This window comes from Cynocephalus volans, chromosome 7 (genome assembly GCF_027409185.1).
Source record: "Cynocephalus volans isolate mCynVol1 chromosome 7, mCynVol1.pri, whole genome shotgun sequence".
NCBI lineage: Eukaryota > Metazoa > Chordata > Mammalia > Dermoptera > Cynocephalidae > Cynocephalus > Cynocephalus volans.
In genome coordinates this window covers 34898446-34926236 of record NC_084466.1, presented here as the reverse complement: position 1 = coordinate 34926236, position 27791 = coordinate 34898446, and the positions used below count along the sequence as shown (strand labels likewise).

At 32.1% G+C, this 27791-nt stretch overlaps 1 protein-coding gene across 1 annotated transcript in view; it reads right to left on the bottom strand.

The window, feature by feature from the left end:
• The window catches only part of MYCBP2 (MYC binding protein 2), a 254502-nt gene that overhangs the window by 164132 nt on the left and 62579 nt on the right, over positions 1-27791 (bottom strand). Inside the window, exons 9-17 of the mRNA XM_063102315.1 lie at positions 24177-24250; positions 23908-24046; positions 22363-22439; positions 21200-21404; positions 19408-19572; positions 16986-17144; positions 14363-14567; positions 9005-9150; positions 8603-8704 (exon numbers count right to left, since the gene is read on the bottom strand). Coding sequence (XP_062958385.1) covers positions 8603-8704; positions 9005-9150; positions 14363-14567; positions 16986-17144; positions 19408-19572; positions 21200-21404; positions 22363-22439; positions 23908-24046; positions 24177-24250 — 1272 coding nt within the window. The remainder of the gene's footprint in view (positions 1-8602; positions 8705-9004; positions 9151-14362; positions 14568-16985; positions 17145-19407; positions 19573-21199; positions 21405-22362; positions 22440-23907; positions 24047-24176; positions 24251-27791) is intronic.

The following is a 27791-nucleotide window of genomic DNA, read 5'->3' as shown; positions in this document are numbered from 1 at the left end:
TTTTAAAAAGGTCTTTCAAGTTTAATATCTACATCAATCTTACTACAAAACCAAGATAAAATGCTATTGATTTTACTAAATGTTGTAAATGTACATTTACTACATGTACATTGAAAAAAGCAGATGATCAAGAACAAAACAAAAACAAAAAATTTCTGTGATCTGGTATGTGTGTGTGTGCCACACACAGAAACAAGAATAACCTGAGCTTTATACTGATGGTGAAGAGGGGCATCTAACCTAAGTAACATTTTAGAAAGATTAACCATCTTTCCTTAAATCACTTTTTTTCTGAAGCGCCATAATACACATATACATACATACGCAAATACATACTCACACAGATTACAGTTGTAGTTATTCACCTCTTAATGTTACAGTCAATGACAAACCACATGTATGACAGCAGTCCCATCAGATTCTAAAGGCTACACTATATAGCTCAAGTGTGTAGTAGGCTTTGTCATCTAGGTTTGTGTAAGTACACTCCTTGATATTCACACAAGACAAAATCACCTAAAAGCCCATTTTTCAGAATGTCTCCTCATTGGTAAGTGACATGTGACTATATTTCCACTCACATAGTATTTAAGGGGAAAAAAGATCTACAGACAAGTTAATCTTAATAAAATAAAAAAATCACATTTCTCCACTAACATTTAGCGTGAAAAGAAAAAGAAGTTTATACCTTAAAACTTTATTTTTTTTTCTTATAGAACAGAACTACAGTTTCCTTGAGTTTAAGCAATATCAAAAATGGCTTCAAATTTCAAAATGTTCTAAATTTGACAGTTACCATTATTTGAAAAGAGAATTATGACAGTATATAACATTTTTAATTGGAGCAAGTTTTTTCATAATCTCTATTGATCTTCAGCTTTAATTCGTTTGTCTAATGATGGGACAAATTGAACCTATTGCCTTGTAATAAAATTTGACAAATGCCAAATTAAACACCAAAGACCCTTCGTTAAACATACAGTAGAAAAACTTATTTCAATTATAAGACAAAAACACAAGTAGCCTCAGTTTTATGAAAAACCAAGAATAATATAATCTATGATGATTATGGATAAAAACGTGGTAATTTAATGTTAACAGAAGAACTAAGTATTATTTCCCAGTAACAAAGTGACAATTATTTTCAAGCTAAGAGTAAACTGAGCTCCTTTCTAAAATGTAATAAAATTAATATATTTTGATATGAACAAATGTCTTATTTCCTCAACATGCATTATTTTTTCAATTGATTTACTAAAGCATATAATATAAATTACTCTAAAAAGTGCTTTCCAACTACACAAAAGAAGTGTAAATATTAAAATAATAATAATAATAATACTAAATTGTATTACTACTTTCTGATGTACATGGTGTGCTTGGGATATTATTCCTCCCTATAAAGATATATTACACCCATAATAGTCATTTAGCTTCTCACTAAATTTGATCTTTTTAGAATCTTTTGATATATAAATCTAGAAGGCCCACAGACAATCATGCCTAGAAATTAAAGCTACTCAGGCTCTAAAATACTACTGTATCCCATGTACTAAAATAATTCTTCTTACAAACATAGTTCAATTATCAATTTATTTACCAAGCATTTTTTTTATCTTCTATGTAGCAGATACTAGGTATCCTGGATAAAATGACAAAGACACAGATCTCACTGAAACTCAGTCCACTAGGGAAAACAGAAATAAAAACAAAGAACTGCAATATATTGTAAAAAATGCTACAAATGACATCTGTACACATTATATCCTGAAGGATGAAAAGTAATCAAATCAACTTGGATGAATCAGAGAGGTTTCAAAGAGTGAGAAAAAGTTTAACAAGACCGAAGGAAAGAGAGGGCATTCCAGATCAAAGGAACAGGATTTATAAAAGCATGAAGATGTTAAACAATATTGTATAGTCATTAAAAATACACATAGCTGAAATGGAGAATAGTTTGTGGAGCAGAAAGTGATGGGAACTTAATTTAGAGAGGTATACAAAGAACAGATAATTAAATCCTTTTTACACCGTAAAACTTCATTCTAGAGGTGATGAGAAGTCCCTGAACTATTTTCAATTAGTCAACAAAGACGTATTACGATTCAGGCATCATACTAGGTCCTGGGTTACACTTGGTAAACAAGATACAATCTCTTGCTTCAAGAAACTTGCAGTCTAATTGGGGGGTGTGGAGAAAGGGTTTACACGCAACTAAACAAGAAATTAAGACAATGTGCTATAACAAGAGGAAGCACACAAAAGGCAGCTAACAAAACTTGAGGGTAGAAAAGTCAGGAGTTTAGGGGTACAAGAAGAGAAAACAATACAATAGCTGAGACCTAATAAAGGAGGTGGCAGTACTATAAAGGTTCAGAGATACAAAAAAAAAAAAAGTGGGGATGGGGAATAGGAATGAGAATAAAGAGAAATGATGCTATAGAGATAAAAATGTGGAATTCACCATAAGGACTATCAATAGTCTTTTGGTTTTAAACAGAGAAGTGCTGATCAGATGTGCATTGCAGAAGAAACATTCTTGTTAGAAGGTGGATAATAAATAGCTTAGAAGAGGATTAAGATAAGGTAAAACAAGTTGAAAAGCTTTTTGTTATAATTCAGGCAAAGAAGAGAAGTAGCCTGAACTAAGGAAACAGCAGTGAGATTCTGAAAAGTAGACATATTCACAGGTATTACAGAGTTAAGACAGAATTAAGAGAACTTGTTGGTATATTTATTTCAGTGGGAGGGGAGTGAATAAAACTGGGTCACGAAATACCCAGATTTAGATATTTGAAAGCTCCTTCCATTCATGTGTAGACAATGGGTTATTTGGAGCCCATCCATAGGCAAGTAGGCAGCAAGTGTAGAATAGGTGGCAGTGTAAAATAGCACAGGACTTTCAGAAAGCTATTGGCATGTCATCCTTTGACCCAGGAACTGCAACGCTACAAACCTATCCTAAGGAAAACTCTAAAATATATATTCTTTAAATTTCAGCTCAAAGCATTTACTGTAATCTTATTAATTATAACAAAAAATTAAAAACAGCCCAAATGTGATAATAAAAACTATGGTACAGCCACTCAATGGAATAATATTCAGCCATTACAATGAGATTTTATAAAGAAATTTTTACACAGAAAATGCTTTTGCATTATTTAAATTAACTAGATTAATTTCACCACGTTCACCACTTATTCAAGTTTTAAAAGAATAACTAATATAGGTGATGCTAGAGGAAAATGCCACTCCTACACATTAGTCTTGAGAATATCAATTCCTATATTTTAAAAACAATGTGAAATATCTGTTAAAACTTAAAACACTCTCTACTATATATACAAAAGCTCCACTATGCACAGCTATAAGTTTAAGAATATTTATTATAGCAAAACCTACAAAACCCTGAAAATAACCTGAATGCCCATCAACAAAATAATGGTTGCATAAACTGTGGCACAGTCATATTATGAAATGTCATGTAGCTCCTAAGTAGAATGTGGTAGGTCCATATTTACTGAGCCGGTGTGTCATGTTGAATTGTAAAATGAGAAAGGATGTTGCAAATGTATATGTCAATACTACTTCTGTAAATAAACATATGTCTATACTTTAACATATGTGTAGATATCTGCCCACGATTACATTTTAATAGAGTAAGATATGAAAGTATACCTATTAGACTATTAACCCCATTTGCTTAGTTGGGAAGGCAAGGAAAAAATACTACCAAAATATAAAAATGTATATAACAATAAGCAAATATATAAAACAAAATTCATTCAGTGATATAAATGAAAATATGTAAAAGTTGATTAGAAAATGACAATGATACAAATAAAAACAATAATTGAATTAAAGGGTAGGTTTGTGGAAAAATCTTTGACCTAAATTCCTATACACTACTTTAACATGGTATTTGCAATAGAGCACAAAAACTTTATGAGAGGAAAAATATGACACCAATATGTATAGTAGTATAAAATTATATGAAATAACTAAGCAAAAAAACATGCATCAAAAAATTATAAGAAATTACCTCAAAATTCTACTAGTGGTTATCTTTGCATGAAGAATCATACTGATCTTTTTTTCTTATATTTTCTTAAATGCTTCATATAATATTTCAATGTAAAAAGAGACTTTTATGTGGCATTGGAATATGAACTAATACTGAATTTGATGTGTCTAATCAAGAAAACAGTTTTAGACACTTAAATATTAATAGCATCATCAACTCAATCACTTTGAAAGTAGAGAGATTATAACAACTTTGTTTTTATATTCTAATTTATGGGAAACTGATTTTTTTCCTATCAAAATGGAATCTATTTTATTTTAGTGAAGCTGTTGGGATTTTTCTTAATAATAATCAAAGTTTTGTAATTAGCACCTGAATTTTGTAAGAAAAGCAATTAAGCCAAGGCCAGAGTTAGAAAAGAGTCAAGCTCAAAGAGAATAAAAGTCTACTAAATAGCCCACCATCCCCACCACCACCACCACCACCATCATCATCATCAAACATTTACTTAGGACTTACTACAAGCTAGGCATTTTTATGTGTATCAATCCTCATTAACATCCCTAGTTAGGTAGGTACAATTGTTAAGAGCCAGGATTTGATTGAAATCCTAATTTCAGAACCCCAAGATCTTAACCACTGTGCCCTATAGCTAGGTTAACCATATAACTTATTATCCAAATGAGATTCTACTGAGAGTAAAATAGGGCACTATACGAATATCCCTGGACAGCAGACATAAAATGGAGCTTTCCCAGGCAAGCCTGGACATGGGTTCACTCCATTTATATAGTCATAAAATTTTGATTTGACACTTAGAGGGCAACAAAAGAACAACAGCCAACATTACTAGAGTTTAGTTTTCCTTACAATAGAGTGAAAAGAAATGTAAAGAAAAGATCATTGACACAAACATCCATTAGTTTCTCTGATGACTTAGAAAGTTCTACTTAAGAATTCCACTGAACAAGCACTTCACTTATAAAGTTAATACAAGTCCCAGCACAAAAATTCAAATTAAAGACAAAATTCCAAATTTTTTCAAAAAGCAGCAATAACATTGCTTTTTGGGGTTTCAATAGCACAATCCATTTTAGGAGACCTTGTGGCATAAACAATACCTAACTTACATCAATAAGCCTGAGGCTGACTAAGCAAGGCTTAATTACAAGAGCTAGGTCCTAAAATTCTGATCAACTTTGAAACAATTAACAAAGACTTGGTGAACAGAATGATAGACAAGTAAAATAATTTAACATAATCTAATTCTGAAGTTCTGAAACACAACACAGGTAAAAAGCCTGTGCTGACGAGCATAATTTCTAACATATTACTGAACTAAAAAGTATCTAAAAAGTGCCAAGCAGAGGCCAAGAAAATAAAAGACAAGTATGTGTGGCAGCTTGAACACTAAAAATTTATTTGACACTTCTGTTCCTCATGAAAACAAAGCAACACTAACAATCTTCTCTAGCACAATGCCAGAGAAGAGCCCTATAACATCGTGCATGAGACTCAAGTCTGTTTCCAGGACTCTTAACCCAGAAATTCTGATTCATTAAGTCCAGATGATTCTGATGTCAATGGAACAATCCATAAACACCACTGACTTAGAACAGAGGTTGTCATACTATGGCACCACCAGAATCACCTGGAAGGCTTGCAAAATCACAGTTTGCTGGATCCTACTCCCCGAGTTTTTGAGTCAGGAGGCCTGGGCTGTGGCCTGGAGACTAGTACTTCTAACAAGTGCCCAAGTGATGCTGATCCCTTTGAGACCACTTTCAGAACCACTGCCCTAAAAATAAGAGAGAAGCATGGCACCTGAAAGGGATTCTTCCATCTAATTAAAATAAAACTATTTTTAAAAAAGCAAAGGCAAAGTGTAAATGCCTTAAAACTAATCTATAATTTATCAAAAATATGGCTTAAATTTTAAAACATAACTCTTACTCTGTTCATAAAGTAATATGCTTATCAGAGAATATTTAGAAAGCAAATTATAAAAAAGGAAATAAAAATCACCTATAAACTCATATCTCAGGAAAAAACACTTAATATTTTGGTATTTATCATTCTAGTTCTACTCTATGCAAGTGTGGGTATATCTCTGTGTACATTTAACTGTTTTCTTGTAAAAATTTCTTATAAAATTGCTGTAATGAGTGCTAAGAAGGAATTTAAAGATAAGATCATAAAAGTGTGATATCAGCATACTTCTTTTTAATTATTTAATATAGCATAAGAATTTCCAAAGTCACTGAATATGATTCTGAAGTCTGACTTTTTAAAAATGGATATATGGTTGGAATTCCTATTTAAAAGTAAAAGTATTTTTATAAAATGTACAAACAGGCATCACTTTGCAGGGTATTGTTAAGTGAAACACAAACATGATAATTGTGTTCTCTCTTTGCATGATTCTATAGTAACTGTGGTGACTCTGCAAAGGGAGGACACGGTTCCAATATGCACAAATTTTGGTTAATTTCAGTACCATGCAAAGCAAGGATTGGCATATTGAGGTCCATAACGAAGATCTCAACTCATCAGGAAAAGGTATTTACTACATATTCTGTTTTAACAAACATGAAAGAGGGTGATATGTGTAAGGAAAAGTTCAGCCAAAAAATAAGGATGAGACAAAATTTTTGTGCACCAATAATATGAATGAAGTGTTTCTATTAAAATGTTTCTATATACTTAGGATTACATATGAAAACTATTTGTCACAAAATACAAGGGTACTTCAAAAGGTTTATGAAAAAACAGAATTAAAAGATAATACAAATCTTTCCATGAACTTTTTGAAGTACCCTCTTAAACACTCACTGCCCAGAACGTATGTCTGTCTGTAAAATCAATAATGTAATTTCCTTAAAAAGTTAACTAGTGAAACAGTTTTTAAACATTTAAATGGTTAGTGTTTATAATTAATGTTTAAAGGTCTATGACACATTTTTCAATGAATGGCAAAAGAACATCCTGCAATCACCAAGTTATGCCAAATTACCAATGCATAATTCAATGTTCCTTTATTTCTGGTATGCAGAAATATACTACGCCTAGAGAAAAATAGCTTTTTTTGGAGGGGGAAAAAGAGTAACTAGAAATGCAGCATTAAGCAAGTAATTCAATGTCACCATAAGGATTTGCTATACTTGGGTTGAAACATAAGGAACTGCTGCATTTTTCATATGAACTCATATGAATCAACTTACTATTTCCAAGTAAAGAAAAAACAGGTAGTAAAGAGATACACTGATAATTAACATTAAGCAAATCATATCATTAACATAAAAGGAATTATCACTTAATCACAATATATCAGAAAGACCCAGAGTTAAATTTTATCCTATTTTCTAAGAAACATTTAATATGTAATTTTCCTATATACTTATATGAGTACTTCAAAAAGTTCATAAAAGGATTCATATTATCTTTTATTTTTCCACGAACTTTTTGAAGTGCCCTAAGTAAAGTAAATAATGACAGTGTATACATTAACCTCATTAAAATATCTTTTAAAGGAAACAATTTTATGTAAGCAAAGCCAAACTTGATAGCAAAGATTCACTTGCATCAATCAACATTATCAGACGCTATAAGAAATAATCTTCATGTTCTAAGCATATGTTTTACACGTTAATAAAAATAAAATTTACCATGTGTACTATATATTTTGCTACTTATTCCATTTTACATTTAAAAAAAAGCTAGATAAAACACATGATGATGGTTAAATGGATAACAAGTTTATCTCATATATCAAATATCATGACATTTCTAATAAGTATTTAAAATAAGCAATATCAATAAATATTTGTAGTGAAGATTTTGCCTAACAGAAATAAAATCACAGACCTCTGTAACCAACTTGTCTTAATCCTACAAAGAAAAGATTCTATTGGGCAACAATAGCTTTAGTAATACTTGTATTTAACACTACTTGTTAGATAATTTTATAAACTGTTCAACTTATTTTCAGGCCCAGAAATAGTCATAACTAATGAGGAAAAGAAAAACAATAAACTTATCTTTGCAAATAAAACAGGCAGACTTTCCAACTTACTCTTCTTGTACATCACTAGAATAAGTTTTCTCCAAAAAAAAAGACACATAATTGTGCACTGAATTGGAGGGAAGCATGGTGGGACTATGCCCAAATGATAATGATTGTCAATGACTAAGAATACAGAAAAGAGAAGACTAGATTAAACTGAATTTTGTTCCATGATCAAATAGATGAATCCAAAGTCTGGGTAAAGGACAAGTTCTTAGAATTCGTACATTTTTTAAAGTTGCCATTGCTAATACTTATTGCAACTTGGCAGATGGCACAATTCTTAATATGGTGACTTATGCCATTAAAACCCTACTGAATTAAATGTATGTGATTAGCACAATTATAAATATCCTGAATATTTTCATATTATTTTCATGAGTTACCAGAATGTTATTAACTTTAATTTTAATAATTTATTACCAAATCAGCCTATTCTGTAAACTTTTCAGTGGTCTCAATATAGGGTAAGAAAATGGATTTTCATATACTTTTTCTCTGTAGCTACATCTTACCTCTTCCTTCCTCTAATCTGTGTCTTCTGATTACACGCTGACGTTTTTCTTCTTGTCGTAACTGAAGGTGTTCTTCAATGTTAACCCCAGGTACTGGGACAGCTAGGTGATTGACAAGAAAAAAAAAAACAAAACATATATGTTAACTAATAGCTATGACAGAACTACACAAAATTCAAGAAAGTAAAAGCTAGCAAAAACATATATTTTTACTGCAAGAATTCTTAGCAAAAAAGGGAAAAGGAATCTCATCCCTTAAATGTCATATTGTCAGTTATCATAAGAAGAGTATTGCATATATTAACTATTATCTTAATTTTTTAACACATCTAATAGAAATTGTTGAAACTATCAGAATTGCTGAGTTGAGGACAAGATGTATACTATCATCAGTCAAATTACCTAAAAGAAGATCTAAAGGAATCATTTCTTTCACTGCATCAAGAATTCCTCTTTGTCTTGCTTCTTGACCATCCAACTCTCTTGCACAAGCCTTGCAACATCCACACACAGCACAGCCAGATTCTCCAGAACCACAACCACAGATCCTAAAAAAAAAAAAAAGGGACAAATGAAATCCTTCCGATCTTTCCTTAAAACTCTTTTCCATAACTTCTTTCCCACATTTATGAGATAAAGTTAAATTAAATAAATCAGCAATGAAATCAATGAAGAGGTCAGGATGTTGATTTTAAAGAAAAGGTATGAAGAGAAGAATAAATAAAACAAGAATTTATTAAGTTCCTAATAGACATAATTGGTATATTTCTACCGAAAATACAGACGGATTCTGCTGTCATCAAAGCTACTATTAACAAAAACAGTGTTTCAAAAGTTTTCACAGTTAGTAAAGCACCAGCAGCTTCAGTATAAAGTGGACTGAATGGGTTGGTTGGCTAAAAAAACAAGTAAACAAACAACTTTGCTATCTAGCAGATAAGTTAAGGGAGGTATTGGCAGCCTTCAGTGAGTGAGTCCAGCTCACAAGCTTCATACTTATGTTTCCTCCCCCTCACCCCTTTTTTATATGCCATCATTTCCCATTCTCTTCTTTCATTGTGTCCAACTACCTGTTCTTTTTCCTCTTTCTCCCTTTCATATCAATTCTGAACCTTACGACATCTGTTTATAACAAAAAGACAAGAACACTCCAAGAAGTGGCTATGGGGTCAGTCAACAACTAACATCTTAGTCACATATTTTGTAGATGTGGAAGTCATAGCTTTAGCGTTATTCATTAGATCTGTCCTTAAAAACTTTTGACAGCCTTGTGAACCGCTGGCTATCCAGATTTGTAAAGGTACATGAGGAAGAATCTACCTGGCAGCACTCTGAAAGACGCAGCTAGACACTGTGAAATTTTCTGGCTTTTAAAAGTAAGCACTATGGAAAATTTGAAGAATCATTTAATACACAGTAAAAACTATGATATATTAATACACCCTAGCGAACTGTCCACAGAAACCATTTTTTAAAATAGTGTGTTTGCAATACCAATCCTTCTCAGACTATTCCTAAAAACACTGAAGAGGAGAGAACACTTCCTAACTCATTCTATGAGGCCACGATTACCCTGATACCAAAGACAGACAGACACTATAAGACAAATCACCCAAAACTATAGACCAATATCCTTCATGAACACCGATGCAAAAATCCTCAACAAAATACTAACACTGAATTCAGTAGGATATTAAAAAGATTATATACTATGAACAGGTGAGATTTATTCCTGGAATGTAACATATGAAAATCTATCAATGTAATACTTCAGAGAATGAAGGAAAAAAACACATGATCATCTCAACTGATGCAGAAAAAGATTATGACAAAACTCAATACCCTTTCATAATACAAACACTAAACAACTAAAAACAGAAAGAAACTACCTCAACATAATAAAAGCCATATATAAAAAACTTACAGTGAACAAGATACTCAATGGTGAGAGACTGAAAGCTTTTCCTCTAAGGTCAGCAACAAGAAAAGGAGGACTACTTTCACCTCTTTTATTCAACATAGCACTGGAAGTCCTAGTTGGAGCAATTAGGCAAGAAAAAGAAATAAAGGCATCCAAATTTGAAAGGAAGAAGTACAATTATCTCTGTTCACAGATGATTTGGTCTCAAATGTAGAAAACTCTAAAGATTCCAAACCAAAAAACTGGTAGAACTAATAAATGAACTCATCCAAGTAGCAGGATACAAAGTCAACACACAAAAATCAGTTGCATTTCTGAACACTAACAATGAACAATCTGAAAAAGAAATTATGAAAACAGTTACATTTAGAATAGCATCAAAAAGAATAAAACACTTAGCAATTAACTTCAACAAGGAAGTTAAGACCTAACCAAGACATGTACAATGAAAACTACAAAACATTGCTGAAAGAAATTAAAGAGGACATAAATAATGGAAACACATCCCATGTTCATGGGTTGGAAGACAATATTGTTACCAGTACTACCCAAAGCAATCTACATATCCAATGCAATCTGTATCAAAATCCCAATGACGTTTTTTGGCAGAAATAGAAAAAACTATCCTAAAATTCATATGAAATTTCTAGAGACCCCAAATAGCCAAACAATCCTGAAAAATAACAAAATACTCACACTTCCTGACTTCAAAACTTAGTACAAATCTACAGTAATCAAAACAGTGTGGTACTAGCATAAAGGCAGTCATATAGATCAATGGAATAGAACAGACAGCCCAGAAATAAATCCTTGCATACACGGTCAAAATGATTTTTGATAAGGGTCTCAAGACCATTCAATGGGGAAAGGACAGCCTTTTCAAAAAATGGTGTTGGGTAAACTGGATATCCACATGCAAAAGAATGAAGTTTAACTCTTACCTTATACCATATACAAAAATTAACTTAAAATAGACCAAATACCTAAATGTAAGACCTAAAACTATACAAAACTCCTAGGAGAAAACCTAGGGCAAACACTTCACGACACTGGATTTGGCAATGATTTTTTGGCTGTGATACCAAAGGCACAGGCAACGAAAGAAAAAACAGAAAAACTGAACCACATGAAAATTAAAAAATTTTGTGCATCAAAAGGACACGTCAACAGAGTAAAAAGGCAACTGACAGATATGATTTTTAATTTGCAAATCATATATCTGTAGAATATACAGAGAACTGCTAAAACTCAACAATAAAACCAAAAAAAACTTGATTCAAAAATGGACAAAGGACTTGAATAGACATTTCTCCAAAGAAGATATATAAACAGCTGGGAAGCAAATGAAAAGATGCTCAACATGAGGAAAATTCAAATCAAAACTATTATGAGATACCACCTCACACCCATTAAGATGGCTACTATCAAAATGACAGAAAATACCAACTGTTGGTGAGGATGTGGAGGAATTAGAAAACTTGTGCACTGCTGGTGGGAATGTAAAATGGTACAGTCAGTATAGAAAATAGTATGGCAGTTCCTCAAAAGATTGAAAATAGAATTACCATATGATCCAGCAATTCCACTTCTGCATATATACCCAAAAGAACTGCAAGCAGGGTCTCTAAGAGGTTATTTGCACACCCATGTTCACAGCAGCATTATACACAGAAGCTAAAACATGGAATATGAATGGGTGAATAGATAAGGCAAAATGTGTTATACACATACAATGGAATATTATACAGCCTTAAGAAAGAAGGAAATTTTGATATATGCTACAACACGAATGAAACCTGAGAACATTATGCTAAGTGAAACAAACCAGTCACAAAAAGACAAATACTGTATGATTCTTATATGAGGTATTTAAAGTAGACATAATTATGGAGACAGAAAGTAGAATGATAGTTTCCAGAGGCTGGAGAGAATGGGGAAATTGTGTACAGAGTTTCAGTTTTGCAAGATAGAAAAATTATGGAGATAGATGGTGGTGGTGGCTGTACAATGTTACAAATGTATTTAATACCACGGAACTATACACTTAAAAACAGTTAAGATGGTCGATTTTATGTTATATGTATTTTAACACAATAAAAAAATTGGAAAAAAATGTTTAATTCTAAATTTATTCTAAGTATGTAATCACGATTTTATAATAATTGAAGTCATCTTTAATAGTCCTTAGTTTTTCTATGTTAACTTTATTCATATATTCATATATTTATTTTGCTTCATTAATAAAGAAATCATTGTACTTGGTTGGTACCATCCATATAGGTCTATAAATAACTATCAGAAACTGTATAAGTCACTCTCGGCAAAAAAAGCATACAAAGAAGAATAATTGATTTCCAAAGGGACCAGATAATTCAGAGATCTGTTTATGATATATATGAGTTGTATAAGCTCAAAGACTAGAACACTGAACTTCAGTGGAAATAGTTTAGGGATATCCAGGAGGACAAATTTCAATTATTATAGCACTGTTAAAGAAAAACACAGATTCTTTCTGTATCCAACTAAATTTAAAAATAAACAAGTTAGATTGTAAAACATCCATATAGACCTATATGGATGGTACCTAACCAAGTACAATTAAGATAAAACAGAAAACAGAGCCAAATACAAAGCTCTGTAGAAAAAATATTATCCTTTAATAAAGAGAGAAAATATTTTTGCTTAGGTTAATAATATAAAGAAAATTTATCTTTAAAAGATAATATTTCAATAGCCTTAAAAAAAAAGGCCTGTTATATATGATCTATTTAACTATGATAGGCCAAGCATAAACCTAGAAATAAACTCATCTAACTTGAGCTTCCATAACAAAAAATCCAAAATCTGAAATGCTCCAAAATCTGAAACTTTTCTGAGCGTCCAAAGGAAATACTCACTGAAGGATTTCTGATTTTCGGATTAAGGATGCTCAACCAGTATGTACGCTACAAATATTCCAAAATCTGAAAAAAATCCAAAATCTGAAACACTTCTGGTCTCAAGCATTTCAGATAAGAAATACTTAGCGGGTAGTAGATCCAGACAATATTTGAAAAGAATCACCTGACTGCTAAAGAATTGCCAAATAAGGAGGTCAGAGATGTGGGGGTGGCTGGCCTCACTCTGGGCTTCTCACAAAATTTCCTCTACTCCTCCAAATCAGCCAATAATAAGAAATCTGATCTTACAAAGGACATCTCATTATATTTCATTGGCTGGAACTGGCAATACAAAAATCAGATTCAAAATTCTCCCTAACAATCTAAGCAGAGACTTACATTCTTATTCTGCCAAACTCACATCTGTATATATTAACTAAGTTTAGAATAATATAGAGCCCTGAAAAAAAATATGGTTCAATAACAGGATACATATAACAGGGACAAATATAACAAGTATGATGCAACTTTGGATGTAAGACTATCCAAAATTCCTAAGACTACAAACAGTACATTTAATTTAAAAGAACATAATATACCCCAATTGAATATTCTACATGGTATTTGATAATTCTACTTAAGAAAAGATTCATGTTCAACAAAAATGAATAGTTATTTGGCATCAAACAGGCTCGGGAAAAAAATACAAATAAAGACACAGCTCCAAGCCCTAAAGAAATTAATGAACTTTTTTGAAATAATGGCTTAAATGAATCAAATGAAAGGAAACCTCAAAATGACACTAATATTAGAAATCAGTATAATGGAAAACAATTACAAAAATTTTAAGTATATACCAATATTCCTTTAAGAAACAACATAGTAGTAGAACATACTGTGGAATAATTTTGAAAAGAAATGTGTTCTGCACATTTTCTTCAGCAGGAGTCATTTTCTTACCCTCCAGGGACTCTGTCTGGACGCCCACTACTGACACAGCTGGCTCCATAACCTGTACAGTCTCCACAGACAGTGCATACCATGCACTGTTCCAGCTTCCATTTATGCATGCCTGGAGGGCACATCATGGACTTCTCATCTTTTTCATCTAGTTCTTCTTCCAAGTCTTCATCCATCGCTGTTGCCATATTTTCAACTCCAAACCCTATTTGACAGATCAATTTATAATTTTATGTAGATTAATCCAATGTCTAAAAAATGGGTAATTATATTTCCCAATTAAAAATACATAATAACATGCTAATCCAAGCGATTATATAAAAAAATGCTAAAATATAAGATTAACAAAAATAAAATTTAATATAGGGACCACAAATAAATGTTTTCCCCATTTTCTTTCTGCAAAAGGAGGCAGAGAAGGCTTTTGTCAAATACATATCTTAGCTGTTACTTTCTGTCAATCTTACTTTGAAATCTTTTCTGATTTTAGTCTCTCTTTTCCATCCTCACTACCAACACTTTCCTTCAACAGACCAAAGAAAGCCTCCTAATCACATTCTGAGTCAAGAGTCCCCCTACTCTAGAACACCCCCTCACTGCCAGCACCAGCTTCCTAAAGCATATATTTGATCCTATGACTTCACAAACCTCCAATGCCTTTCCAAGGTCTTCAGAGGAACAAAATTCAGCAAGAGACAGTCACAATATGGCTCCCAATTTTTTCCAACCTCATTTCTTCTATTCAAACTACATTCCACCTGCACCTAAATCCCCTCTGCTTTCCAAATATCCTGTGTCCTTTCATGTGTTCAGGGCCTTTTACTCATTTCATGTGCTCAGGGCCTTTTACTCATTCTTGCCCCCCTACTTCTCCTTTCCTCATGTACCAGAGAAACTCCTTTTCAACCTTCAAAAATTCAGCTCAGAAGTAATTTCCTATGAAAGCACTTACTACCTTTTCCAGGGAGTGTCACTAACTCCTCCTCAAAGCCTGTTTATATCTCAATTACAACTTTTTAAACTGTGTTATAATTCATTCAACTATTTAATTTTTTTTCAATGAACATCTGCTATGCTATAGGAGTTTCTTTATGTCAAGGAGTCAGCAAATGCTGTAAAGGATCAGATTGTAAACAATTTAGTCTCTGTGGGCCATGTAAATCTTCTTCACATTTTTTTTATGACCCTTTACAAATGAAATCCATTTTTAGCTGATAGGGCTATACAAAAAACGGCTGATGAGCAGATATGGCATCAGGTTATAGTCTGCACTCCTGTGCTCTAGGCACTGAACACTATGATACTGAGCTATTATAAAGCTTATAATCTAGTGAGAAAGATAGACATGAATCAAATAACCATACAAAAAAATATAAAAAATACAACTGCACTAGGGTTATGAAGGAACATATAGCACTATTAAGAGCCTATGAGGGAAAAGCAAATCTGTGGGAATCAAGTAATTATTTTTAATGTTTGTCTTTCCTACTAGACTTAGATCCTTAAAGGCAAGGTTATGTTTTACTGACTCTCTCCCCTTTGCCATAGCAGTTATCATCTAAAACTATGGTTCACAAGGTTAGCAAGCAGAGAAAATATTTCCATTGCGAAATACTCTATTTCTTTCTTTTATTCTTTCTTCTTTTTTAAATCGATACACTCTAACAGACTTGTTCTTTTAAAAACTAATATATCTTAAATGCACACACACACGTACACAAATGAGGCAAAGAAAAAATAAGCAGATTCCTGAGATATAGATGAGTCTTCCATCAAGGCCCCCAAAGAGATAAGCTTGTTTTTGTTAATTTATACAGAATTTAATCCTCAAAATTATTGGTACTTTAAGCACAGTTCAATGCTTACTTCTAATAATGTGCATGTATTGTCTTATTTTCCAGCCCTTACAAAATTAAAAACAGAAAACCAGAAATTGGAGTAAAGGGTATACACAAACTGATAGAAGCCAGAAGTAAAAACTAAGAGCAAGAATGAAGTAGACACACGATTTAAAAAAAAAAAACAAAAAACCAAGACTACAACAAGCAGGGCAATCAAAGGATAAACCTTTCTCTTCCCTTCAGTAGCCTGAGGGTTGGGGCAAAGGATAACGTGAAGAGGTGCAACTTCAAGTTAGTCTTTCCTTGATAAATGTTCACATATTCATAAGAATCACTCTTAGTTGTACAGAACAGATTAAATTACAAATAGTCCATATTGTTAAATAAAAAGATAATATTTGCCAGAAAGAGTGTTGCCAAAAATAGCTAGAACTGAAAATATGTGGTATAAAAGGAGCTGGATAACAAAGAGTTTGGAAAATTTACTTTTCTAGAATAATTCAGTCACCAGAAATGTCAAAGGGGCAATATTTTACAAAGAATTTAGAACATATAAGAAAACCAACTCATTTGCTCAGAAATTAAAAATCTAAAGTATATTTGATTTTTCCAGTGATGTACTTCTATCAGTAATTATTAAATAAAAGAAATTCAGTCGTTTTCCTAATTCATAAAATCAAAGAGCCACTCATTTTGAAAAGAGTAAGATTTTTCACTATGTTGTCCTAAAAAACTAATGAAAAGACAGTACAAATTTAAATATCTAAAAATTAAACACCTACCTTTCCCTCCTTGGTTCATGGCACCAGTGTCTCGTCCACACTGTCCTTTATTATTTACACCAAATGTCCAAACTTCTCCATTCTTCATTAAAACACAAGTGTGAGCTTTGCCCATAGCTACCTGAGTTACAAAATGACCTTTCAAATCGGTTACCAAACCTATAGGAAAGATACAAATTTCATAAAAGCAAAACAAAACAAGAAAAGCCCTCTGAGCCTAGAAAAAGAACTATCTTATATAAAGAACTTGTTATTTTTTCGGGGCAAAATAACTTACCAAAATGGGAAATAAGTGACCAAAAGACTGGCAGGTTATCGCCAAATTAATTTTGTAGTTTTGTAATGTACTTTTAATGACTCTTAAAATGTTACCATCCAGACTTGGGATAAATCTTTATTATACCTTATCTCAAACTTACTTCTGAATGCTTGCTCCAAATGCTAGTACCTCTCACCACTACTCAGAATGGTCCATAGTTCTCTAACTTTTCTGACCAAGTACAAAGGAGCCCCAAAATCATTTACTTTACCTGCTTTGATCTGCCTCAGCAAAATAAAATAAAACACCTGCCATGGTACACTTAAACGGCGTTGTGTTTGTAGAAATCTATGAGTTTTTCCAAATCATTATTTTTCAATCCTTTTAAACCTACAATGCTTTCTTCCACAATCTAATGCACAGCTATTTCCTAAACTTCACTTACATTCATTACCTTCATTATACTTGTCATATCCAAGTGCCACCCACATCATCTACTTAATATTCTTTGCATCAGCTTTAAATTGACTGAAACATTTTAAAATATCAAGTAGTAATAACAGTAACAATCAAAGAGTGTTGATTTCACTATTTCACTAATATACATTAAAATAAAAATTTTTTAAATTAAAGCATTTGTTTTATTTAAATTATAAATAATATCAATCTCATTTCACAATCTGGGAAAACTGTTCTACACTATTAGCTCAGGTATCACTTCCTTAAGGGAGCCTTTGCTTTCACCTTATACTAGTTTAGGACTTTTTGTTAAGTATGCCTTAAAATGCCCACTTTTAGTACACTTACAAAAGTAATATTCATTATTATTAATAGTACCAGCTGACATTTCTTGAGACTCAACATGTGCCAGGTTCTGTGCTAAGCATTTCTTAAGAATTATCTCCTACAATCTTCATATGAAGTAGGTATTCTCAACAGCCCTCTTTTGAAGGTAGGAAAAAAAAAAAAAGAAAGCTCTAAAAAGCTAAGTAAACTACAAACTAACTAAATAGTGCTGGTACCAGGATCTGAGTCTATGTCCATAACCATTAAACCAAACCTCTCTAATATTAAAGTTGTATAATACCCAATTGTCTCTTAGATCCTCTAAAAGGAAGGGACCATGTCTGTCTGGTTCATCAATCCCTTACATATTGTCATAGCTCAATAAGCATAATGTTGAGTAAATGTGTAAATTTCCATCAACCCTAGCCAAGAGTACTGTAGCAAGCAAACAGTATTTTTAAACTGTACATGGGCCCACCCCAAAATTTAAACCACTCTAACAGTCACAGCCAACTGAGAATCTAAATATTACATTAAGCCGCTCACACATCACCTGAGTACAGCTTAACTTAATAATTAATCACTATAAATGTTCTATATGTTTCATTTCTTCAGCATGAAACAATCACTTAAACTTCTAATCATAAACTTTAGTAATTCTGGTTTTCTTTCTACAAAGAAATTCAAAGTCTTTACATACTTATCTTACATAAAATCCTTCCAAGAGGGATGCCTCATTCATTCTACTCATTTCTAACTGCTAGAAAGGAAATCTAGCGACCAAATTTGAGTTTTTCAGATTAGAGTTAAAAAATATAAAACTCTTTATTTAGCTAGTTCTATCCCTCATATCCATTTCTTTAAACTTTTGTTTTATCAGTCACCCAGTCACTTAAATAATTCTTGAGACCCTACCAAGTGCCAAACAGTGCCAGGCACTGAGGATATAACAGTGAATAAGAGGGACATAATCTCACTTCAAGGCCTTAACAGGGAAGGCAATTCCACAATTATAAATCAGCTTTGTTATAAAAATCTTTACCCCGGGGTTCTACCATTACCCCAGGGACATGTCACATGACCACCTGAGTCTAAAGAAAGCTTTCCCAAGAAAGTAACAGTTAGGGGGAAACTTCTCTTGCCAAGCTCTATGATTAGCTCTGGATGAAACTAGGAACAGTGTTCCTAGTGACAAGATATGAAGGAAAATTTCTTTCCAATATGTTTCACATTTTGAAGGAAATATGAAAAATGCAGAGAAAGTGCGCTATAAATGTTAATTTTCTAGACATATCTTTGAAATCCATAATGACTAGTATTGGGCCGCCTTTGCATAAAAGTGAAATGATGTTTTTTTGTTTTTTTTTTTTAACTTACTTGAACTATCAGAGTAAATGGCATCTTTTCCAAACATATATAGTTCTCCATCTTTAGAAATAACAGAACTACTTCCATTATTGCAGGCTGTATACACCACAATCTTTCCTTCCATCTTAATTATCTTTTTAGGTTTATAGGGTTTTGACTGCCGTCTGCTCTTAGCTTAAAAATAAATAAATAAAATTAATTTAAGGCATTTATGTACAAACAATAATAATAATCGTTTATATATAAGCTCAAGAGGAAAAAAAATATGTCATTTGCATTAATTAATTCCACAATTATAAATCAGCATTATATAATTTACACATTTTTCACAAAGCCTTAGAGTTCCTAACATGTCAACTAAAATGAATCAACCTGCCAGCCTCATCTGGTCAATTAATATTTAGGCTATCACTGGCAGATCCTCCTTCTTGGCAACACATTAAAATTCCCACTGGGAAACATCAGTTTTCTACTAAACTTCTGGGTCGTCCAGTCGCTTTTCGATTATCAACACCATTCTAATATCGTGTGTGTGTGTGTGTCTGTGTGTGTGTGTGTGTGTGTGTGTGTGTGTGTGTGGTCGTCCAGTCGCTTTTCGATTATCAACACCATTCTAATATCGTGTGTGTGTGTGTGTGTGTGTGTGTGTGTGTGTGTGGTCGTCCAGTCGCTTTTCGATTATCAACACCATTCTAATATCGTGTGTGTGTGTGTGTGTGTGTGTGTGTGTGTGTGTGTCACATGTATTCTTACGATAGATCCTGGAAAGTAAAATAAGTTCCTAATTCATTCAACACTCAGATATTTATTAAGCAGCTACAACAGTCAATGAGAGGTTGTAAGGAAGAGAGATACACGTATGGAAGGAGAGCAAATAAACTTAAATATGATGATTTAAGCAGCTTCTGTTCTCAAACACTATATCCTTGAAATAAGCAAAAGATGGGAACATAAATAGGCTCTACCTTCAGTGAGCCTCAGTTCCTGCATGACTTAAAATAAAAACATTGCTATGCTGGGGCTTAAAATACCATTATATTTCTCATATAACATGATCCATATACAGCACCTACTTTACCTGGTGCTCAAGCAAAGAAAGAACAATTTCCTCCAAAATTCTAGAAGGAAAAACTGGCTGTGCTAAAGTTTCAGAGAGATGATAACACACTTTATGGCTATTCTAAAGAATTTTTCCAGGATAACTTTTATTTTCACATGATTTTTAGATTATGTATTGACTTTAAAACCTAATCCCTGAAAAATGCTACTCCAATGTGCTACAATGTATAAAGTATATGAGAAGTTAAAAAAAGAGAAAAACAGCACTTTGAGAAAGACTCTGAAAAGAAGTATAGAAAATATAAGAGATAAAACTGTTTTTCTCATTGCTGAGGAATGATTTCATCACAGAGAAATAACACTAAGAACAGTAATCTGTAACCAACACAATTACATGTTACATAAGATTTACATTCATTCTGAAATATGTATCTCTTCTAAAGTTTTGGGATTCCTAAAATAACCTATCAAAATGAATAAGTTTTTAAAATAACACCAACTGACACAACAGAATAAGCATATATTCTCATCCATAAGGCATAAAAATTCATGAATACGAACTCTGGAATGAAATGAGCACTCACATTTCTTTAATGAACAGTACACCACCATCATTAATTGAATATGTCCCAATGTAAAACCCTCTATTAACTTGGTGAGGTTAGTGTTATTAAAATTAATATATTTTATGTTAATAAATTCCGCTTTATTTCTACTAATGCCAGGTGATCAGTCAACTTACTTGACTCTCCATCTTCTCCTTTACTAGCAGATCCTGTAAAGAATATGCTTCCATCTTCTGCAACTAAAAGGGCATGAGAGCCATCGTGTCCAACTGAGAAGTGTACTATTTTTGGAGATTTCGTAATTGGTAGCTCAACCCATTTTCCTGCTGAAGGACCACCTTGTTTGATTCCAAGACTCTGGTATTTGCCAGTGTAATATATCTTATATATTAAAAAAAAAAAAAATTACAGTGCCTTTTGGAGTACTGTAACATGTTTTACACGAGAAGGAATAAAAAGCTTGCATATGCTATGGAAAAACAAAAATAACAAGAACCCAAACTCATTTTATACACTATTCAACTTCTGTGAGCTGAGCAAGAGAGAAAGAGGCATATTTTGACAAAAAAACAGTTCATAATACTTTTTTCATATCTATTCAGGATATTTACAATTTTCCACATTTGTATTTCCATAAATATACTCCAAACTCTCAACAGTAAGAAATTCATAAAATTTTCAATTTCATTTTTCCAGTTGTAAAAATCTGCGTATAAATATTCTATACTTGCCTAATAATTTTAATTTCCAGAATTCTTTTAATTACTTTACTTTCTCTTTATAGCCACTAGATAAGAAGCTTCCATCTATACAGATTGACCTCTGCAATCTATAATTTAATTATCATGCTCCTACTTCCCCCAACTTGTAGTCTGTATATTTCTGCACATTTACAGAAATTTGCAATGAATATCCTATTCATCAAAATAAAACACAAAATATGAATTCATCCCAACTCAAAAAATTAGAGTTCCATAATTAAAAGTAAATATTTGTAAAAATATAACATTTTATAAAGTTTTATGGTCTTAAATGTCACGATTTTTTTCCATAATACTATTTTCAACATGAATAAAATTTTATCACATAAAAATAATTTTAAGTCAACATTTAAAAGATGATTACGTTTAAACATGTGAACTATTATCAACTAATCAATGGATTGTACCAACTATCTCTTAAAGCGGAGACTGTTCATTTTTTATTTTTTTTACTTTTTTGTAGATGGCCAGTAAGGAGATCCAAACCCTTACCTTAGTGTTATCAACACTGTGCTCTAACCAACTGAGCCAACCAGCCATCGAGACTGTTCATTCTTAATGTAAAAAGAGTAACATACCTTTCCATTTGCTGTTTTCATTAGTGCAAACTCTCGTCCCGCACCAAGAACTGCTGACTCTTCATCAAATCCTGTACCTAAAATACAAGACTAATAAATATCATTGCATTTCTAATATGAATAATTCCAAGTAAAATGCATTATTTTGAATAATTAAAAAGTCAATTCAGTTGATATCACTCAAAAACAAGGACAACAAAATAAGTCATATTGCCTGAATTTTAAAAAATATTTACAATAACAAGTACCCAATTCCAAGGAAAAATAAAGCTATCATAATCTTAACTTGTTCCAAACTAATGCCAAATTAATTTTTAAAATAAAAAACAAAAAAAATTTTTAATTCAATATGAGTAATATTCCTTGAATTATGTATAAATGAACAAATTTTTACTGAGCATCTATTAGGTATCAGGCATTACACAGTTCATGATCTCACTTGATCCTCATAATTATATTGCTCAATTTACAAGTGAGCAAATATAAAACTTTAGGAGGTTAATATAGACAGTCATTTAGGCTTGAACAATGCCATGCAGATATTTGAATTAAAGTACTTTTTTCCTACAGAAAACTTTATACAGCCACTGCATAAATTTGAATACATACATGTGCATACCCACACAGATCCTTATGCATATTTTCAAACTGTAAAACTATGAGTAAATAATTATAACTTTATATATGGCAGATTTTTGTCCAGTTATACTAACTACTAATTAGTCTATAGGCTTTGAAAATTTTAAATCTATAATCTCAATTCAATATTTTTTCCATGGAGAAATTACAAAAACAGTGCATAATTAAATTAAAATATGCAATGTAAAGCACTTGTGTCAACTTTATTAAATTTAGTAAGATAACAGTCAAAAAGAGGTGGGTCCTGCAAAGAATCCTACAAATTAAAAGATGGCACTATTACACTTGAAGTGGCCTGCTAAACCAAAATCAAGGCCCTCGTTGGAACTAGTCATCCTAACTACTTCTACAACACTGCAAGAGTAGGTATACTAAACCCAACAAATACTCTGTGGTTGTCTATATTCCTGTATCCAAATGAAAGAATATTGATCAGTTTGTTCAGCCATTTTCACAATCTATAATCTATGTATATCTTAAAAAATCTGTTCAAATAAAAATTAAAGGTTTCAATGAGAGAACTATGTATACTGTTGTAGAAACATTTACAATATAAGCTCATAAAATTTTAAATAAGTGACTAAAATGGAGCATATAAACTAGAGTCCACCAGTGTCCATCCATAATTCTTATTACATGTATACTTATTTTCTTTTGCTCTATTCAAAATAAAAATGGAAAATTATTGGTCACTTCCTTAAAGTGATCTTCAAATATCATACCCTGTTTAACTGCCATATTTTCTAGTTACTTACACACATAAATTCAAAATTGTGCTTTATAGTAACAGACAAAAAATAGATGCTATAGTATAAGCTGAACAGCTGAAAACTCAATGTTAGTTTTTAAAAGAATAAATAATCTCAAAACTAAAATATGGGGAAAAGGCTTATTTTGTCATCTTACTTATAATATGCAAATCCTTTTCCAAATCAAACAGTGAGATACCACAGGCATGTAAGCATTTTCTGGCCAGTTTAAGTTGTAATTCTTGTTGCAGCACAGGTTCAGTGCTTGTGGCAAATATTCTTACAACAAAGCCATCCTAAAAGAAAGAAAACATCCACAGTATTACACTGCATAAGTGGGTCTTTATATTGTGTCTAATAAAAACCAAGTAATTTATGAGAAAGGAATTCTATTTACACTACTTACTCATAATTCAGAGTACTTACATCTCTTGAAGCAGCTATCTGATTAATATATTCTCCATCAGTGAATAAAATATTTTGACCTTCAGTGTGGCAATCTGTACAAAAGGAAGAAAAAGTAATTATATTACAATGTAAATAAATACCTAACAAAATGACTTTACACCTCTGCTGAAGTCAGAATGGGAGTTCTCCACACAATAAGGATAAACTTAAACTCAAAAGGAGACTGCGCTTTTTAATAAGCAATTACAAATTAGCAGGAACTAAATAATTCAACTAATAATACTTATTACATTTTGTGCTTACATTTATAAATCTTCCATGATCAAGGACCTGAGAGCCTACCTAATTTCAAAATGAATTAGTATTAGATATAGTCTGATAGTAAACATGCACCACGATGAACAAACTATAATGTTGGTTATAATCATTTCAATACAATTACATGCGATGTAGACAACACTCTACCCTCAGACATACATCGTGGTCATTAGTATCACAGAAAAATACAGACAGACCTAAAGCTTCTGTATTTGAGGTCTATGGTGTCCAACTACAGGTATCCCTTGCTTAATGAAATGAATGATAGTAAAAACCAGTTGTACATTTCCCACTTATAAATTCAATGTTTATTCCCAGCATTTTTAGCATTTAGCATGCTCTGAACTTTTTAAATGTTCATCCTTCACCGAAAAAACAAATCTATGCTTATGTATTTCTTTTTCTCTCAAAGCAGTCATATACCTTGGCTAGAATACCATATTTTGTCAATAATGTATATATCTCTGTAGAATAATGCACTATATATTTGATCAAAATAATGCACAAGCTCAATTGTAGCAAGGGATACCAGTATTACAGAAGGACCACTGGGACATGTGTTAGTGATTGCTACTAAATAACATGAAACTACAAGCAAAATCAGTATCTTAATATAAACTGTATCCTTTTGGAAAAACAAATGTTCAGCAAGCAAGTACAAAAGCACACACACTTCCCAAAATAACTGCAGAGAACTAGGATGAATCTCTCCATTAATCACAATACCATAAAAAAATTATATTTCATTTCAAGTTGCACCTGAATAAACAAAACATGAAATTCTGTTTTTGGAGTGCAGTAATGGAGCCCACCCAAATAAACTGGTTTACTCTACATCTTTGCCCAGGAGCTTCATACTAGCATACTTCCTTATTTTAAATATGCAAAACACAGGCAGACCCTTACCAAATAGAGAATTCAGGGATCACAAACTGGAAATAGAAACTGGGAGACAAGGCCCACTGGTAGCCCAAGAGACTTGGTAATCAAAGAGAGGAGAAATCGAAAGAAAGAGTTCCTAGTCCACTGTACAGAATACAAAGAGGCGCAAGAAAGATGCTTCTCAAGCTCTAAGCAGTAAGATTTAAACTAAAAAGCAAAGAAGAAAAACTCATTATAATTTCAAATAAATGCAGGGGTGAGGAGTGAAGTGGCGCAAGAAGAGTAGCAAAACACCTCGTGATCTGAGGCCATCTATCACTAGACACGGAGAGTAAATGACATAAGGATACAATCTGAAAGGTAAGCCAAGATACAAGGAATAAAGTGACAATTATCAAGGGAAACTGTATTTTAAGTTCATCAATACTAGGCTGAAATAACTTATTCATAAACTAGACTGTAAGACAAGTTAGAATATGAAGCTCAAGGAATTACGTGATTGATGTCAACTTTAAACATGGTATTTGTTACCATCTATAAACCTGATAATTCACTTCTGCTCCTTCTTGATGGGAAAGCTGCAGAGCAGAATTGTCCCTACCTAGGAAAAACAAAAAGTACTACTGAAGAAAATGCAGTCCAGGTCAAAGAAATAAGAAAATGACAACAGGCTTCTTCAGTCTTGAGGGCAGAGTCTTCATGCCACATGATTTCACGATTTTCTCTTTATCTTTTCTTTATCCATCAAGTAATATTATAAGACAGTCTCTTCAGGAATACACCAAGCAACATCTGCCAGTTTGGAAGACACACAATATGGGACTATCCTCACAAAGTTTGGTTTATTCTTCACCATTAATACAGCCCATATTTATAAAACACAGAAAGCCACACCTGTATTGTTAAAAGTTACATTTCGTATGTTAAATGGTGCAGAGGGATTGAAACTGAATAAGAATTTTAACAAGTTGTTTTGTAACATGGTGGCATAAATAAAACAGGTTCAGGTACGTATTTTCAAATTGTCTTCTCAGTCACAATCTCTATTAAATGAGCAGGATTTCTCAGAAGTAAATTCTTTATATTAGTCTCCATCTGTTGTGAGGGATGGGATTTCTCAATTTAGAATTTTTCTTCTATGACATTATCCTCAAATAACTTGCACAAAAACGGAGTAATAGGGATGCTCACTACGGTGTAATTTATATAGCAAAAAAGTGGAAACCTCCAATATATTAATCCAATATAAAAATATATAAGGTTCCAATATATTAATTTATAAAGGAATATATTCCATAATTAAAATGATGTTGTAGAATACTATGTCATGGCTTGGAAATATATGCAGAATATTAAGTGAAAGGGATATGTTAAAAAAGCATTTTGTAGCATGCTTTTTTACAAGTGACCCATATACACATAGGAAAAACATTAAAAAAGATATCTACCAATATGGTCATAGTGTTTATACATGGGAAATAGGGTTATAATTTCAACTTACTCTTTTTTGCTACGATTTTCATATAATAAATATGATTTCTCTTAATATATGTGTGAGTAATGTAAAATTATTAAAAATATTTTAAAATTATTATTTTAGTTATTGGCACGAAAGACATGGTCCAGGACTTGTGATGAAAAAGAAAGCCCTGTAGACATATCTGAAAACAGAGAGTTATTTACAAAATAATTTTATTAAGTCATCTGTTTTCCAAAGCTATTCTATCTGTGAAATGAAAATGTGGCATTACTTTAACATGGTGTCATGTACACTAATTCGGATATATGTGTAGATATTAAGGTTCAAACAGATGTTAAAAATTAACAAGCAGCCTGGGAGTCATTATTCTTCCCAATTTGTTCTTCAGAAGTAGCTCTCATTTTCAGATGGTCAAGTGCCTAGAAGTAATACTGCTGCTTACCAAGAAATTACTGATGCATACATTAAACAGTCAAGATTTTAATACAAACAACTTCAGAAAATATTAAAAGTATAAGCAAATTCAAAGACCTTACAATGGAGAATATTTAGTTGCCCAATGCTCCACAAAATTTTAGAATTTAGATAACAGTGGTTTGAGTGATGAATATATATGCACAACTTCAATATAAGCAAAATGAATTGTGTCCAAATGCCTTATCAGAGCATTATTAAAAAGTATAAATAATGAAATGTTTTTAAACTCTGTGTCTCTGAAAACCCTTTACAATAAAGAGAAAAACACAAGTATACTGTTACTAAAATAAAAATAAACAGAAGTTTCTTTGTACTAGGTCATATGACAATCAGAGTTGTGGTTTTATTGAGAGCAACAAAGTAACATCACCCCACTAATTTAGTAGCTAAAAAAATCTTGGTGGGGGTGAGAGTAAGGGATTAAGCCACAATGGTTACGAATTTAAATACAAATATTAAAACTCACATTTCTGATG